General features: G+C 38.2%; 1 protein-coding gene across 50 annotated transcripts in view; it reads left to right on the top strand.

The window, feature by feature from the left end:
• Map4k4 (mitogen-activated protein kinase kinase kinase kinase 4) overlaps window positions 1–17,799 on the top strand; it is a 223,178-nt gene that overhangs the window by 148,876 nt on the left and 56,503 nt on the right. For all 50 annotated transcript variants that reach the window (XM_004651780.2, XM_045147035.1, XM_045147024.1 and 47 more), the window contains 2 exons: window positions 15,024–15,149; window positions 16,109–16,219. In XM_004651780.2, coding sequence (XP_004651837.1) covers window positions 15,024–15,149; window positions 16,109–16,219 — 237 coding nt within the window. The remainder of the gene's footprint in view (window positions 1–15,023; window positions 15,150–16,108; window positions 16,220–17,799) is intronic.

Genomic DNA, 17,799 nt, shown 5'->3' with positions numbered 1-17,799 from the left:
GCCAGATACACATGATGGTGCATGTGTCTGGAGTTGGTTTGCAGTAGTTAGAGGCCCTGGCATGCCCATTCTCACTCTCTCTCTCTCTCATTCTCTCCCTTTCTCTGTCTCAAATAAATAAGAACAAATAAATCATTAAAAAGTTAAAGAATTACATGGTAATTTTGATGAGGATTGTATTTAATCTGTAGATTGCTTTTTGTAATGGAGACATCTTCACAATACTGATTCATCCAATCCATGAACATGGTGTGTCTTTCTACCTTTCTGTGTCTTTATGCAATTTCTCTCTTGAGTGTTTTATTATTGTTGAGATTCTTCACTGTCTTGGTTAGGTTTATTCCAAGATACTTTATTTCTGAGGCAATTGTGGACAGAAGTATTTCCCTAATTTAATCCTTGGCGTGTTTGTTTTTGGTACACAGGGAGGCTACTGATTTCTGTGTGTTAATTTTCCTGCTACTTTGCTGAAAGTGTTTACTAGCCCTAACCATTTGCTGGTAGAGTCTTTAGGTTCCCATATGTATATATCATCTGCAAATAATAATTTGACCTCTTCCTTTCCAATTTTTATGCCTTTTGTTTTGTGACTCTTGTCTTATTGCCAAGACTTGCAGTATTAAATAAAAGTTTGGAAAGTGTACACCCTTATCTCGTTCTTGATTTTAGAGGAAATGCTTTGAGTTTTTCCCCATTTAGTACAATGTTGGCTATAGGTTTTTCATAAATAACCTTTATTATGTTGAGATATGTTCCTTCTATTCTCAGTTTCTCTAGGACTTTTATTATGAAGGGATGTTGGATTTTTGTCAAAAGCCTTTTCCACATCTATTGAGATGATTATTTGATTTTTGTCCTACACTTTTATGTTGTATTACATTTATTGATTTGTGTATGTTGAATCATCCCTGCATCTCTGGGATAAAATCCACCTGGTCAGAGTGAATGATCTTATTAATGTATTCCTGTATTCTGTTGGCCAGTATTTTGCTGAGAATTTTTGCATTTACATTCACGAGAAACATCTGTAATTTTCTTTGTTTATTGTTTCTTTGGTTTTGGTTTCAGGATAATACTGGCTTTGTAAAAGGAGTTTGGTAGTGTTCCTTCCTTTTCTATTTTAGGGAGAAGTCTTGAGAAGCATAGATATTAGTTCTTCTGTGATGGTCTGTTACAATTTACCAGTTAATCCATCTGGGCCTGGACTTTTTTTTTAGTTGGAAGACTTTTTTTTTTAAAATAACTGCTTTGATCTCAGTGCTTGTTACTGGTTTGTTTAAATGGTTTTTCTCATTTTGCTTTAATTTTGGTAGGTCATATATATCTGGAAAATTGTCCATTTCTTTCAGATTTTTCAAACTTAATGGAGTATATGTTCTTAAGGTATATCCTTAGGATTTTTTGATTTCATTAGGCCCTTTTTAATCTCTAATTTCATTCATTTGGGTCTCTTCTTTCTTTTGGTCAGTTTTGCTAGGGGGTTCTCAATCTTGTTTATCCTTTCAAATATTCAAAGAACTAACTCTTTGTTTCATTGATTTTTGGCATTGGTTTTTGTGTTGTTTCTATTTCATTAATATCTGTCCCGGTCTTTATGATTTCCTTCCGTCTACTAATTGTTGGTTTACCTTGTTCTTCTTTTTCCAAGGCGTTAAAGTAGAGCATTAGTTTGTTTACTTGTGGCCTCTCTAATTTCTTTCTTTTTTAAGTTTTAAAATAAAATTTATTTGCAAGCAGAGAGATAACAGATAGGGAGAATGCATTCACCTCTTTGTGCATCTGGCTTTACTTGGGTACTGGGGAATTAAACCCAGCCTTAACTGCTGAACTCTGTCTTCACCCTTCTAATTTCTTAATATAGGTACTTAAAGCTATGAATTTGCCTCTTAGGACTGTCTTCATTGTATCCTTTAGGTTTTGGTATATTGATGTTACACAATAAAAAAAAAATAACATTTGTGGATACCAGATGAGTGATACAGCTCATTGAAATCAGCAAAGAACCAACTTAATAGGTGACAGAAAGGATGTAGAAAGCTCTGAGGATTTTGTTGTATCTAGAGCTGTCTTTAGATTGAGGGGAGGCAAAAATAAACACTTCTGGACTTTAGGGTTACTACACTTACCAGAAGAAAATCATTAATTCATTCACATAAAATGCAGTATGTTTTTTATATGAAACATGTACAAAAAGTGTTTTTTTTTTCTTTTTTAAACAAGCTGTCTTACATGTATGATTTTTATTTTGGTTAAATTTTGTAATTTATAAGTTTTTCTTTGAGAACTCAATGATTTTTGGGGACTGGGTTAATTTTGCAGAGCAACTTATTCTTTGATACTGTAAGCTTAGTTTTATTGTAGAATTAATCCTATTGTAGCATCTGTATAGTTTTCTTTATTTGTGTTTTATTGAATAGTGGTTTTAGTTGCATAACTTTTCTATTTGTTTGAATAAAAAGTAGTTTGATTAATTCTTTGCTGCTTTAAACTTTTTTGGTGCATAATAATACTCTCAGTTATAAATGGATTTTCAAGTTAAAAGACAACCTTGTTTGAAGTTATATAAAGAAGAGTTCAATAATAGTTGACTGAACAATGTAAATTTTTCTCTTGTTTTTTCTTTCTTTCTTTTTGTTTGTTGAGGTCAGGTCTTGCTGTAGCCCAGGTTAAACTGGAATTTACTCTGTATTCTCAGGGTAGCCTTGAACTTATGTCATTCCTTCTACCGCAGCCTCTCAATTGCTGGAATTAAAGGCATTTGCCACCACACTCATCCAAAAATGTAAACTAATTTTTAGAAATATTTTCATTCTAACAATATATACATTCAGTTGTATATTTTGGTACCAAACCTGCCAGAGATATTTGCATATTTTATTATTCTTTGATCATTAAATTATCATTGATATTTAATTCTGTATAGAAGCCAAATGGAAAGATGATTAACTCAAAATGTTCTCAAGCCCTCTTAAAGCTTCTCTAGTTTGCTAATTTTTCATTACGTCATTATTACTACTAGTGAGATGAAGGAGAACTTAGTCAGTAATAAGAGTTCAAATGACATTTGAAGGGAAAATAAGAGACTGGTGGTGTAGCTTAGCAATGTAATACTTGCCTAGCATACTTGAAGCACTGCAAATGAATCACTAAATATTTATAAAGAAATACCAGAACAATTAAAGACATAAACAAACAGGCAAACACTAATAATATGCCTCAGATGGTGCTCAGATGGTGAAGTAGGCAGGGCTTCTCATTTGACTTTTAACTCATAGCTGCATGTGAAAATTACCTCTGTGAAGATGTTCTTTCCTCCCCCATTCTCTGACAGCCAGGTTGGGTGGGGGATTGAAAGCTCATCTCATCTCTAGACAAAGACCTTTTCTATGAGATTTTCCTTTTTCTGGTCAGAGGCCAAACTGCTAATTGGCACCAGCTGCATTAAATCACAAAGTGGGGGCTAGCAGCTACCTCGCCATTGGTGGAAACCAAAAGAAAGCCTTCCTTCCTTTTCTTTCCCCAAATCCCCTATCCATCCTTTAGACCATCCTCCTCATTTGTGATGATTTTGGCTCTCCTAAAGAAGGAAGTATGAAGGACACAGTAGCTTGGACTATATGTATGTTTTATTTTTATGTGTGTGTAGTTGTGCATGTGCGCATTCATGCTTTTATGGGCACACCAAGGTCTCTTGTTGATGCAAACAAAAGTCCACATGCTTAAGCCATTTTTTGCATCTCCCTTCTCTGGGTGATTGGGGAATTGAACTTGGGCTGCAGACATTGCTAGCAAGCACCTTTCACTGCTGAGCCATCTCCCCAGCTTTTTTTTTTTTTATTTTGCTTAAATTTTTGATGATTTTCATATAGGTACATAATGTATTTTGATCACAACCCCCTCTTACCACTTTGTTTGCTTTCACTTATCCCCTCCCACCAAACTCTTTCTTTCTAACTAGCATCTCTTTTATTTTGATGTCCTGTTTTTTGCCCTCCATCATCATGCTGGCATGTTGATAGATAGGTCTAATATTGTACAGGTAACAGCTGCTGTGGTGTCATGAATGTAATGACACCTGTTTTGTGTCCTGAAGACAGCATTCCAAAACACTCCTCCCTATAATCTGGTCCTTACATTTTTTTTCTGATTTTTCGAGGTAGGGTCTCACTCTGGCTCAGGCTGACCTGGAATTCACTATGTAGTCTTAGGGTGGCCTCAAACTGTCAGCCTCCGGAGTGCTGGGATTAAAGGTGTGTGCCACCATACCTGGCTGGTCCTTACATTCTTTCCACCACCTCTCTTCAGTGTTTCCTGAACCTTGGCAGGTGTGATAGAGATGTGTCATTTAGTGCTGAGCACTTAACTCTCACTTTTTCAGCACTTTGATGAGCTTTGAGTCTTTCTAGTATTAATCACCATCTGTAAAAAAGAAGCTCCTTTGACTGAAAGTTCGAATAGCATTAATCTGTGGACATAAATATTGAAGGCAGTTTGGTGGGAATGACTTATTCATTTAGCCAAACAACAGAAATAGCTTTCCCTGTAGGGCACATGATCTTCCAAGCCATAGGCTTTTGACTAAGTTTTCAGTTCCAGGCATGAATTCACTCCCATGGAACAGGCTTCAAATGCATTCAAGGAGCAGTTGTTTGTCCCCTAACAGTCATGCCACTATTGCATCAGGGAGCCCATTTTGCCTGGCTGGCCAGTTGTGTAGCTGCAGGGTCCACTACTGGTTAATACTGTTGATTTTTCTCCCACAGCAGCCTGCATAGTACTTTTCAGCACTATAACAGCAGGCCAATAGAGAGGAGGATTTTAGGTCAGTTCCAGTTTGTTTTCCTACAACCATAGCATGTAGTATATTCAGCAGTAGGTTTATCATCTAGTTCTGGTGGGGGAACCAAGAGCACTGGCAATAGCCTGCATCATTTTGGGGCCTTCATTAGCCTCTCTGATCAGTAACTCACTGGGAAAGTCTGTCCTTCCCACATACTGGGTTTTTCCTATAACCATATCTGGCTTTGGGGCAAAGCATTCTCCACCCACACAGAGTACTTCTGCTTACACTCATTTGTGTGTATGTGTGTGTATAAGTTAGCTAACAAAGATAGGTTTCCATGTGGCTTTTCCATCTTTAGTTTTGGCTACTCTTCCTTCATGTGGTTTTACCAATTCAATTTTCTTTTCATCTGTTGGAATTGTTTAAAATTTTAGTACAAGCCATGCCTAAGTCATTTGCTGTTGCATCTTCTGCTAAATGAGATGTTTGTCTTGGTGGAGGAATAGTGGTGGTAGTGGTAACATATTAAATGTTGAAATGAGACTATCAAACTTCTGACTAATGACCAAAGGGAGATTGGAGCTCATAACTTGGATCATTATTATTGTAGTCTAAAGACAATGTAAAATGCTGTAGAATAAGCATTAATCATAATTGAGATTCTAATTTAAATGACTCAGAGCCATAGGCAATATCTGTATTTCTGATGCTCTTTCTACAAGGGTAGCCATTCATAACTAGGTATAAGTGACAATTAGTGGTGCTAAATTCTTTATATTTTATCAAATGTTTGTCATCAATTTTAAAATCACAAAAGCGGGGACTTCTGGTTAAGATGGCGGCGTAGGTACCACGCCAAAGCAGCCTAGGGGGGAAAAAGACCAAAAAAACTCAGCAAAATACACACTTTTACTAAAAAGTGAGGTGTATAGGAAATTGAGGCGGCAGCGGAGAAGTAGAAGAGTTCCAGAGCATCCAGAGCCTGCACAGGCGGGAACAGCGGCTCCGGGACGGCTCGGCCACCCGCCGCAGCCGCGGAGCGGCAGAAAGCCGCCGGACTATCGGCTCGAGCCGCAGGACAAGCCAGGTGTGGGATTTTCCCCTCACACCGCGCTCTCCGCAACTCGGGAAACGTGAGGGGAGAACGGCAGCGAGCAACGGAGGGAGGAGCAGACCGCGAGGTAAAAGCACACGTGGAGAAGCGATACAACCAGAGCAGCCGCGGCTCCCTCCCCTCCCCCGCCGCCTGAACCCAGCTCCAGCGAACACAGAAGCGGCCCGGGACCGGCCACGCCAACTTGGGCTGACGGCGGGACCCAAGCAGGAGCAGAATTCGGCAGCAACTTCAGCGGCTCCAGCACCGATACCAGTGGCCCCAGCAGCAGCGGACCCAGGAGCGGCAGCGGTGGCAGATCCCGCAGCAGCGGCTTCGGGGTGAGCAGCGGCGGTGGACACAGCAACGGCAGCTTCAGCAGCAGTGGTGGCTCCAGGGGTGGCAGCTACAACAGCAGCAGAGGCGGCAGCAGCGGCTCAGTTTGCCCCGTAGGAAAAGCAAGTGCCCAGCTCCAGAAATCAGAACAGCAGCCCGACGACCCAGGCAGCAACTTGACTGAGACCACAATCACCCAAGGTAACTGGGATTGCACCAGGGAAGGGTCTCACTTGGTCACAAGCTGACTTGGATACCTCAACAGACCAGAAATCTAAACCTCTTTGTTGATAGAGGATCTGGTCATTATAATAACTACTCTTGCATACACACTCGGGGCTGTTTTTGATTGGATGTGTACAGTGTTTAGTTAAATTTTAGAATCTACCAGTATTTTATTCCACTCAGCCTGCTTGAATACTCCTATAGCAGGGAAACTCAACCCCTAAGAACATCTTTGTAGATACTCTGAGAGTCTTAAGAGCCACACCTAATACCTTAAGGTCCTACCCTGAAAATATATTACATCAAATCAATTGATACAGCTAAGAATACACAGCTAGCTAGAAAATCCAAGCATTAACTTACTCCAAGATGCAAAAATATATACATTATAACACAAGAAACACTAAAAAGCAAGACGATATAAATCCACCTAAAAGTATTAATGCATCAGAAATGTCCTCCAGTGAGAAAGAGTTAGAGGAAATGCCTGAGAAAGAGTTCAAAAGAATAATTATAAATATGTTCAAAGAGGTCAAAGAACACATGAAAACAATCAAAGAAGAAATCAAAGAGGAAATCAAAGGAATCAAAGAAGAGGCAGGACACCAATTTAACGAAATAAAGAAGGCAATACAAGACATAAATAGAGAAATAGAAATAATAAGAAAAACCAGTCAGAATTACTAGCAATGAAGAACACAGTTAATGAAATAAAAAACTCTGTAGAAAATCTCACCAGTAGGATGGATGAGGGAGAGGACAGAATATCTAAGCTAGAAGATCAGGTGGCAGACCTAATGCAGTCCAACAAAGAGAAAGATAAACTTATAGAAAAGTATGAGTGGGAATTTCAAGATATTCGGGACACTATGAAAAGATCCAATATAAGAATTCAGGGCATAGTAGAAGGAGAAGAACTCCACTCCAGAGGCATAGTAGGCATCTTCAACAAAATCATAGAGGAAAATTTTCCCCAAATTGGGAAAGAGGTGCCAATACAGATACAGGAAGCCTTTAGAACCCCAGCCAGACAAAACCCAGAAAGAAACTCTCCTCGCCACATTATACTCAAACTTCCAAACACACAAACCAAAGAAAAAATATTGAAAGCAGTTAGAGAGAAAAATCAAGTTACCTACAAAAGCAAGCCCATCAGGATTACAGCAGATTATTCAACACAAACTTTTAAAGCCAGAAGGGCTTGGAGTGATATATTCCAAGTTCTGAAAGATAACAACTGTCAACCAAGGTTACTTTATCCTGCAAAGTTATCCATCCAAATAGATGGAGAAATAAAGACATTCCATGACAAAAGCAGGTTAAAGGAGTATCTGAAGACAAAACCAGCTCTACAGAAAATACTTGATAGAATCCTCCATGCTGAACAAAAGGAAAAGCACACATATAAGGAACCTAGAAAAAACCAGCTATACTCAAATACCAGTTAACAGAAGAGAGCACAGGTAGAACAAGTAACACACACACACACACACAAATGGCAAACATAAATACACACCTTTCAATAATATCTCTTAATATCAACGGTCTCAATGCCCCAACGAAAAGACATAGATTTGCAGACTGGGTTAAAAAGCAGGATCCTACAATTTGTTGTCTCCAAGAAACTCACCTTTCTACAAAGGATAGACATTATCTCAGGGTGAAAGGTTGGAAGACGGTGTTTCAAGCAAATGGGCCTAGAAAACAAGCAGGGGTTGCTATCCTAATATCAGACAGGGTGGACTTTAGTCCGAAGTTAGTCAAAAACGATAAGGAAGGTCACTTTATATTGATTAAGGGCACACTCCAACAGGAGGACATTACAATCCTAAACATATATGCACCTAACATGGGGGCTCCCAAATTCGTCAAACAAACACTATTAGAACTAAGGTCACAGATAACACCAAACACAGTGGTGGTGGGTGACTTTAACACCCCACTCTCATCAATTGACAGGTCATCCAGGGAAAGAATAAACAGAGAGGCATCTGGACTAAATGAGGTCATAGAAGGAATGGACCTAACAGATATATACAGGACATTTCATCCAAAGGCTGCAGAATATACATTCTTTTCAGCAGCACATGGAACATTCTCTAAAATAGACCATATATTAGGACACAAAGCAAATCTTAACAAATTCAGGAAAATTGAAATAATTCCTTGCATTCTATCTGACCACAATGGAATTAAACTACAAATCAGTAGCAAGAAAGGCTATAGAGCATACACAAAATCATGGAAACTAAACAATACACTACTAAATGATGAGTGGGTCAATGAAGAAATCAAAAAGGAAATCAAAAAATTTATAGAGTCAAATGATAATGAGAACACAACATACCAAAATCTCTGGGACACAATGAAGGCAGTTCTAAGAGGTAAATTTATAGCCTTAAGTGCCTATATTAAGAAATTAGAAAGGTCGCAAGTAAACGACCTAATGCTTCGCCTTAAAGCCTTGGAAAAAGAAGAACAAGGCAAACCAAAAAAGTAGTAGACGGGAAGAAATAATAAAGATTAGGGCAGAAATTAATGAAATAGAAACAAAAAGAACAATCCAAAGAATTAATGAAACAAAGAGTTGGTTCTTTGAAAGGATAAACAAGATTGATAAACCCTTAGCAAATCTGACCAAAAGAAAGAGAGAAGAGACACAAATTAATAAAATCAGAGATGAACAAGGTAACATCACAACAGATTCCAGAGAAATTCAAAAAATTATAGGGACATACTATAAAAGCATATACTCCACAAAGTATGAAAATCTGAAAGAAATGGATGATTTCCTTGATCTATATGACCTACCTAAATTAAATCAAAATGAGATTAATCACTTAAATAGACCTATAACAAACATGGAGATCCGAGCAGTTATCAATAACCTCCCAACTAAAAAAAGCCCAGGCCCGGATGGATTCACTGCTGAATTTTACCAGACTTTTAAGGAAGAGCTAACACCATTGCTTCTTAAGCTTTTCCAGGAAATAGAAAAAGAAGGAATCCTACCAAACTCCTTCTATGAGGCCAGCATCACCCTGATACCAAAACCAGGCAAAGATAGAACAAAAAAAGAAAATTACAGACCAATCTCCCTCATGAACATAGATGCAAAAATTCTCAACAAAATATTGGCAAACAGAATACAAGAGTATATCAAAAAGATCATTCACCCTGACCAAGTAGGCTTTATCCCAGAGATGCAGGGATGGTTCAACATACGCAAATCTATAAATGTAATACATTACATAAATGGGTTGAAGGACAAAAATCACATGATCATCTCATTAGATGCAGAGAAAGCATTTGACAAAATCCAACATCCCTTCATGATAAAAGTCCTACAGAGACTGGGACTAGAAGGAACATATCTCAATATAATAAGGGCTATTTATGACAAGCCTACAGCCAACATATTACTAAATGGGGAAAAACTGGAAGCTTTTCCACTAAAATCAGGAACAAGACAAGGGTGTCCACTGTCTCCACTTCTATTTAATATAGTTTTGGAAGTCTTAGCCATAGCAATAAGGCAAGAGACACACATAAAAGGGATACAAATTGGAAAGGAAGAAATCAAGTTATCATTATTTGCAGACGACATGATTCTATACATAAAGGACCCTAAAGACTTTACTAGCAAGCTGTTAGAGCTGATCAAAACCTACAGCCATGTAGCAGGATACAAAATAAATACACAGAAATCAGTAGCCTTCGTATATGCTAACAACAAACACACAGAGGATGAAATCAGAGAATCACTCCCATTCACAATTGCATCAAAAAAAAAAAAAATACCTTGGAATAAACCTAACCAAGGAAGTAAAGAATCTATACAATGAGAACTTTAAAACACTCAAGCGAGAAATTGCAGAAGACACTAGAAAGTGGAGAAACATCCCTTGTTCCTGGCTTGGAAGAATCAATATCGTGAAAATGGCAATCTTACCTAAAGCAATCTACACATTTAATGCAATCCCTATCAAAATTCCAAAGGCTTTCTTCATGGAAATAGAAAAAACAATCCAAAAATTCATTTGGAATCATAAAAAACCTCGAATATCTAAAATAATACTGAGCAACAAAAAAGAGGCTGGTGGTATCACCATACCTGATTTTAACCTATACTACAGAGCCATAGTAACAAAAACAGCATGGTACTGGCACAAAAACAGACATGTAGATCAGTGGAACAGAATAGAGGACCCAGATGTAAGCCCAAGTAGCTATAGCCACCTGATATTCGATAAAAATGCCAAAAATACTCACTGGAGAAGAGACAGCCTCTTCAGCAAATGGTGTTCTGAAAACTGGATAAATATCTGCAGAAGGATGAAAATAGATTCTTCTCTCTCGCCATGCACAAGAATTAAGTCCAAATGGATTAAAGACCTTAACATCAGACCGGAAACTTTGAAAGTGCTAGAGGAAAAAGTAGGGGAAACCCTTCAACATATTGGTCTTGGCAAAGACTTTCTGAATACAACCCCAATTGCTCAGGCAATAAAACCACAGATTAACCACTGGGACCTAATGAAATTACAAAGATTTTGCACCGCAAAGGACACAGTGAAAAAAGCAAAGAGGCAACCTACAGAATGGGAAAAAATCTTCGCCAGCTATATATCTGATAGAGGATTAATATCTAGGATATACAAAGAACTCAAAAAGTTAACTAATAAGGAATCAAACAAGCCAATCAAAAAATGGGCTAAGGAGCTAAATAGAGAGTTCTCAAAGGAAGAAATACGAATGGCATATAAGCACCTAAAAAAATGTTCTACGTCACTAGTCATCAGGGAAATGCAGATTAAAACTACATTGAGATTCCACCTCACTCCTGTCAGATTGGCCACCATCATGAAAACAAATGATCATAAATGTTGGCGGGGATGTGGAAAAAAAGGAACCCTTCTGCACTGCTGGTGGGAATGCAATCTGGTCCAGCCATTGTGGAAAACAGTGTGGAGGTTCCTAAAGCAGCTAGAGATTGATCTACCATATGACCCAGCTATAGCACTCCTAGGCATATATCCAAAAGACTCATCCCATTTCCTTAGAAGTACATGCTCAACCATGTTTATTGCTGCTCAATTTATAATAGCTGGGAAATGGAACCAGCCTAGATGTCCCTCAACAGATGAGTGGATAATGAAGATGTGGTACATTTATACAATGGAGTTCTACTCAGCGGTAAAGAAAAATGAAGTTATGAAATTTTCAGAAAAATGGATGGACCTGGAAAGTATTATACTAAGTCAGGTAACCCAGGCCCAGAAAGCCAAGCGCCACATGTTCTCCCTCATATGGGGATCCTAGCTACAGATGACTGGGCTTCTGTGTGAGAATGAAAATACTTCGTAGCAGAGGCCAGTAAGTTGAAAAGGAGACATAAAGGGTGGAGAAAGGAAGGGAGGAGGATACTTAATAGGTTGATATTGTATATATGTAATTACAATGATTGTAATGGGGAGGTAATATGATTGAAAATGGAATTTCAAACGGGAAAGTGTGGGGGTGGGGAGGGAGGGAATTACCATGGGATATATTTTATAATCATGGAAAATGTTAATAAAAATTTAAAAAAAAATCACAAAAGCAAGAGAGGTAATGTTTCAAACTTTGTTACACTTGGTTCTAAAGCTTTAATTTTGAAAGGATTATATGACTTCCTTCCAGTATTTTTATATTATTTTTTTTTTTTGCTTATTGAGAGCAACAGAGAGAGAGAAGGAGAGAGGGAGGGAGAGGGAGAGTGAGGGAGAGGGAGAGGGAGAGGGAGAGGGAGAGGGAGAAAGAATGGGCATGCCAGGGCCCTCCAGTCACTGCAAAGGAACTCCAGACATGTGCGCCCCGTGTGCATCTGGCTAACGTGGGTTCTGGGGAATCGAGCCTCGAACCAGGGTCCTTAGACCTGACAGGCAAGCGCTTACCTGCTAAGCCATCTCTCCAGCCCGCAGTACTCATTCTTTATATAACAAGATCCTATGTGTTTACTAGTTTTTAGATAAAAATAGATGATCAAAATATAATTCAGGTGGCTGGAGAGATTGCCCTGCAATTAAGGCTGTTGCCTGCAAAGCCTAATGAGCCATGTTTGATTTTGCAGTACCCACCCAGATGCAAAAGGTGGTACATGTGTCTGGAGTTTATTTGCACTGGATAGAGGCCCTGGCATGCCCAATCTCGCTTTTACTCTTTCTCTCTTTGCTTGAAAATAAATAAATAAGAATTTAAAAAAATTAATTCACTTTCTGATCACTTGGTATAGTGAATATAAGGAAAGAAGAGCACTGGCTGTCTGCTGTCAACACGTTTAACAGTGAGACTTGTCTTGAACACTCTATACACAGGCTTCAAATGCCTCCTTTCCAGCAAGCCTACCACTATCCTACCCTGTATGTTAGTCAATATGTACAAACAACACAAATAAAGCTTGTCACAGATTGAATTTTTGTTGTTGTTGTTGGAGACATACAGCTTTATGCTTGATGTTAAAAAACAAAAAAAGTAACATGTGGGCTGGAGAGATGACTTAGTGCTAAGGTGATTATCTGCAAAGCCTCAGGACACAGGTTTTATTCTCCAGGTCCCACATAAGCCAGATGCACAAGATGGTGCATATGTCTAGAATTGGTTTGCAGTGGCTGGAGGCCTTGGTGTTCCCATTCTGGTCCCCTGTCCCCCCCCGTCCCCTGCTTTCTCTCTGTGTCTCAAATAAAAATAAAATAAAACCTTTTAAGAATTCTCTAAAAAATAAGTAATCCATTAATGCTTTAATATGAAGTTCCTTTGTAGAAGGAATTCAGATACAAGTGTTTTTATATGTTAGCCAGGCCAAATGCCAGTTATCTTAGTTTTCATTGCTACTTTCCTCATGGCCATGTTTGAGACACAGATTGAAGTAATATGCATTTGGTATGATTTTCCTGTGTAGAGGGATCAAATGAAAATCATCATATGGACTAAACCTGTCTATAGTAACTATTTGTCAGTTTTCAGAGATACTGTGGTATCTATCATATTCAATATTTATGTGTCTAGTATAAATTCTATCTCTTGTTACATCAGGCAATAAAGTTTCCATCTTTAGAATCAGTACTTTAGGATGATTACATGTCTTGGTGTACATTTAGTTTCTAAAGCAGTAATATACAACTAAAATTTGTATTTTTTTCCCTTTTCATCTGGTGTCATCTTTAATATATGATGATATTCATCTTTTAACGTATAATATTTACGAGCCAAATTTCTTTGTGACTTTAAGAGAGGTTCTATAAATGCTAGGCTAAAGCTGTTGATGTCTTCAGCTTTTGTGTGTGCATACATACACATGTTTGAATACTCTCTGTCTTGATTGTTATAGATGGAGACACACGCTTGCTCTCTCTCTCCCTCTCGCGCGCGTTCTCTCTCTCTCTCTCTCCCTCTCTCTCTCTCTCTCAAATCCCAGGTCTTTTGTGGAAAGGTAAGAGCACAAATCTATGTGAAGTGTTTCAGTGAAGAACTAAAAGTTGTAAGGATCACATCATCATTTCCTTTTGGAGAAATGTACAGCATAAAGAATTCTAGACAATCTAGCCATGAGATTTATTTCTGAGATCTTACACTATGCTTTCCTACTCTAAAATAAATTTTACTCTTCCTTGCATATTATAACTTCTTCACTTTTCTTTAGATTTTTATTTATTCACATGCCCTTCAAATCTTTCTTTTCTGCCTGTTTGCAGAATGTTTGTCATTGTGTATAACAGGCAACAGAATGCCCATGCTGGCTGTTGTAGTGCGTAGGAGAAAGGTGGAGACTCCAGAATTCTCTCAGCTGTGGCCATTCACAAGGACAATTTAGTTTTTATTTTCTGAGCATGTATTTATATCTGCTTTCTTCACCTTCCATTCCTGAATTTTTTCACAGATGCTGCCTCTTCCTCCTCCCCTCTCCCCTTCCCTCTTTCTTTCTCATCTACCTCCTTCTCTTCCTCCTCCTCTTTCTTCCTTCTTTCTTCTTAATACAGGAGGCATGGGGAATTGCCAAATCTGAAATAAGCTGCTCACTGAAATTTTGTTCTTTGTTCTTGGCTCTTCTGGCTTTATTTCTATTGAGCCCTCTTCTGAGTTGGGGAATCTTCACTGGGCATGACACCACGGACTATACTGCCTCCTTATAGTCATATGGTAAATCCTCTGCCCACTGCCTTGCAAATGTTTGCAAGATGATTTGCATTTACATATATTTCCAAGGAGGAAATGGCCTTTGCTAAGTTGAAATAATACCAATTACTTTTGTGTGCATGCATGTCTCCATCCTGTGAGTGAACTTCAGCTCAAGAGTTTGAGGTAAATGTGAATTCATCACCAGTAGAGGAACAGGTTGGACCTCTACCAATGTCCATTCTACTGTTTTCCATGCTTATTGTCACCTTTGACATTCTCTTTCTTGTAGTCATATTCCAAAATGTAAGTTCCTGAGGATGAAGAGAATATATACATTCCTTATCACTTATGTTGCATGAGGGAGGGGAGTAAAGTCTTTGAAAAGCTGCATGCTTTATTGTTTCTTTTTCTTTTTTTTTTTTTCTTAAGGATGAAGAGGAAGAAATCAAACTGGAGATAAATATGCTCAAGAAATATTCTCATCATAGAAATATTGCAACATATTATGGTGCTTTCATTAAAAAGAGTCCCCCAGGACATGATGACCAACTTTGGGTAGGTGGTATTTGTGAACATTTACCTCCATGGTTGTACCATAAGGCTATTAAGTACTGGGAACATGGAGAGGAAAACACACACACACACACAAATAAGGGGCAGAAGCTCATAGATTCGAAAGTTCTCCTTGCCTTATAACTTTCATGGTACCTTCTCAAAGGACTGTGACCAAATAACAAAGAAATTAGGAACTTGAAAGTAATACAATAAAATTTTTTATAAGAAACTTTTTAATAGGAAAGCTTGATAATTTTTTAAACCACCTGGAAGTGAGAGATCTTAAGAAAGCAACTAGCAGGGGAATGGTAGTGAGGGGATAAAAGGAGCAGATGAGTGCTGTCAAAGGATATGATGTACTTGAAAAAAATCATCCATATGAAACCCGGCATTATGTATAATGAGTATATATACCAACAAAAAATTTAAAAATAAATAAATATATCTGGGCTTAATCCCTGGTACACACACATAAAAGAAAAAAGGAAGGAAGGAAAGAAAATTGGACAAAATTTCCCTTATTTCTATTGCCTAAATTCATTAATCATAGTTAAAAATTTTCAAACTGTTTTGTTCATTTTCTAGATGCTGTGCATATATAGTTGCATTCATACTGTTTAAACATTTAAATGTGTGTTAAGTAGTACGTGTTTGGAACTATATCACTCCTTAAAATAGCATTTCTCAAAAAGAAAAGGAGTGAGACCCTAAACCCCCCAAAACACACACACACACACACACACACACACACACACACACACACACACACCGATAGCATTTCTCTTTTGAACCAAATACAGTTAATATGAAATAGTTTGAAGACCATAGTGTGTAACAAATAGGACATCTTAGAGGCAAAAATAGTGGAGTCAGTGGCTGATGGAGCTGCATGTACTAGTGTTGGTGATGTACTGAAACTTGGGATGTGTTAGTCACAAAATGTGTTCTGTACCCTTCAGCTTGTTATGGAGTTCTGTGGGGCTGGTTCCATCACAGATCTTGTGAAGAACACCAAAGGGAACACACTCAAAGAAGACTGGATTGCTTATATCTCCAGAGAAATCCTGAGGGTAAGGAAATCAGGGGCTCTGGTGCTCTAGTTCTCATCTTGTGCTCCCATTTATAATTTCATAGTCCAGATATCTTTTCATCATTTCTGCCTATATAGATAGTTCTCTTGATATCAAAGGGCTCTCTATACCCAACTAGCTTGATAGTTTATTCTGTATCATGGCTTGACTCGGGAACTTCTAAAGAAGGTAGACTTAAAAATAGAGCTGACCCTTCAAATCTTATAGCTCTCTACATCTGTGGATGGAGGATACTTGAAAAAATTGCTTTTGTATTAGGTATGTCAACATGTCATTTTTACACAAATAATGTAGCATAACAGCTATTTGTGTTGTTTTTATGGTATTCTAAGTAATCTAAAGACAACTAAAGTATACAGGAGGATGAACATTGGTCATATGCAAATGCCATATGATTTTATATAAGACTTGAGCATCCTTAGATACTCTATATGTGAAAGAAGTTTTTGAATATCTTTTGAACCAGTCTCCAGATATACAAGTACAACTATAGCTTTTCTGTATTTTTCTGAACTTGTCATCAAAGTTATTATAAAGTGCCTAATGGCTGCTCTCCTTTGGATCAGGGTTAAGGGGAGGAGAAATAATCTTGAATTGTTTATAGAAATCTATGAAAACTCAGTATGGATTTTCAAATCAATACTAATGGTGTTGAGTGCTGGATTTCAAGATTATGTTGTGGACATATTGGCATTAGCTGTTAGAATCTCATGCAATATTTATGAAGTACAATTCAAATGGTTAATGTTATTTACAGCACAGTTGGCTAATGAGCCCAGACTGTGTTCTGAATTGCTGCTTTTAGGACCCACTAAAGCGATTTCTGTCCATTATGAAGCCACACTGACAGTGCACAGAGGGGTTGCAGGAGTTTTCATTTGAAAATTGCATGTGAGTGAGTTACTAGTGGATATTTTGCTATGTAACTGAGATTGATTATGGTTCCCTATCCCCTTCCCCAGCCAAAAAGCGTTAGCAGGATGTTAGGCATGGTAACAATGAGGCTGAGAAAGGAGAGTCTAGTGTAAAACCAGCTTGGCCTACATGAGTGAGATCCTGTCAGTCTGTCCTCAATCTTTGGTTTTGAACAGGAAATTCAAACTCTTACCTGTAAACTGCCCTTCTTGGATTGAGACATTTCAGAGTTAATAGATTACTCCTGTACTAAGGAGGCAAGCTGTGGGATTTGGTTTCTCCAGCCAGGGGCATAAGAGTAAATGGGTTGGGAGAATGACACATTGCTGCTTTGTAGGCCATATTTGGATGCCTTGTGTGCTTTTCTACCTCTTCTCATTATAGATCCTCTTGGGCTTCGTGCCAGATACAAGATCATCAAAAGTACTATAGCACAGTAAAGTTTGTTTCCTTGGGAAAGATATTTTATTTCCACACAAGGCTCTTCAGATGGCTAATCATTTTATATTTGGGGTGGAGGTGGCATTGGCCAGCACTTAGCTGTCTGCTGTTGTGCTGTAGAATACAGACCATCCTCTAAGAGCCAGATTTCAAACCCTTCTTGAACCTTTTTCTTTCCTCCTGGGATTTGTCTAGCTCCATCA

The sequence above is a fragment of the Jaculus jaculus genome, chromosome 4 (genome assembly GCF_020740685.1).
Source record: "Jaculus jaculus isolate mJacJac1 chromosome 4, mJacJac1.mat.Y.cur, whole genome shotgun sequence".
Classification (NCBI taxonomy): domain Eukaryota; kingdom Metazoa; phylum Chordata; class Mammalia; order Rodentia; family Dipodidae; genus Jaculus; species Jaculus jaculus.
This window is presented reverse-complemented; position numbering and strand designations above follow the sequence as displayed.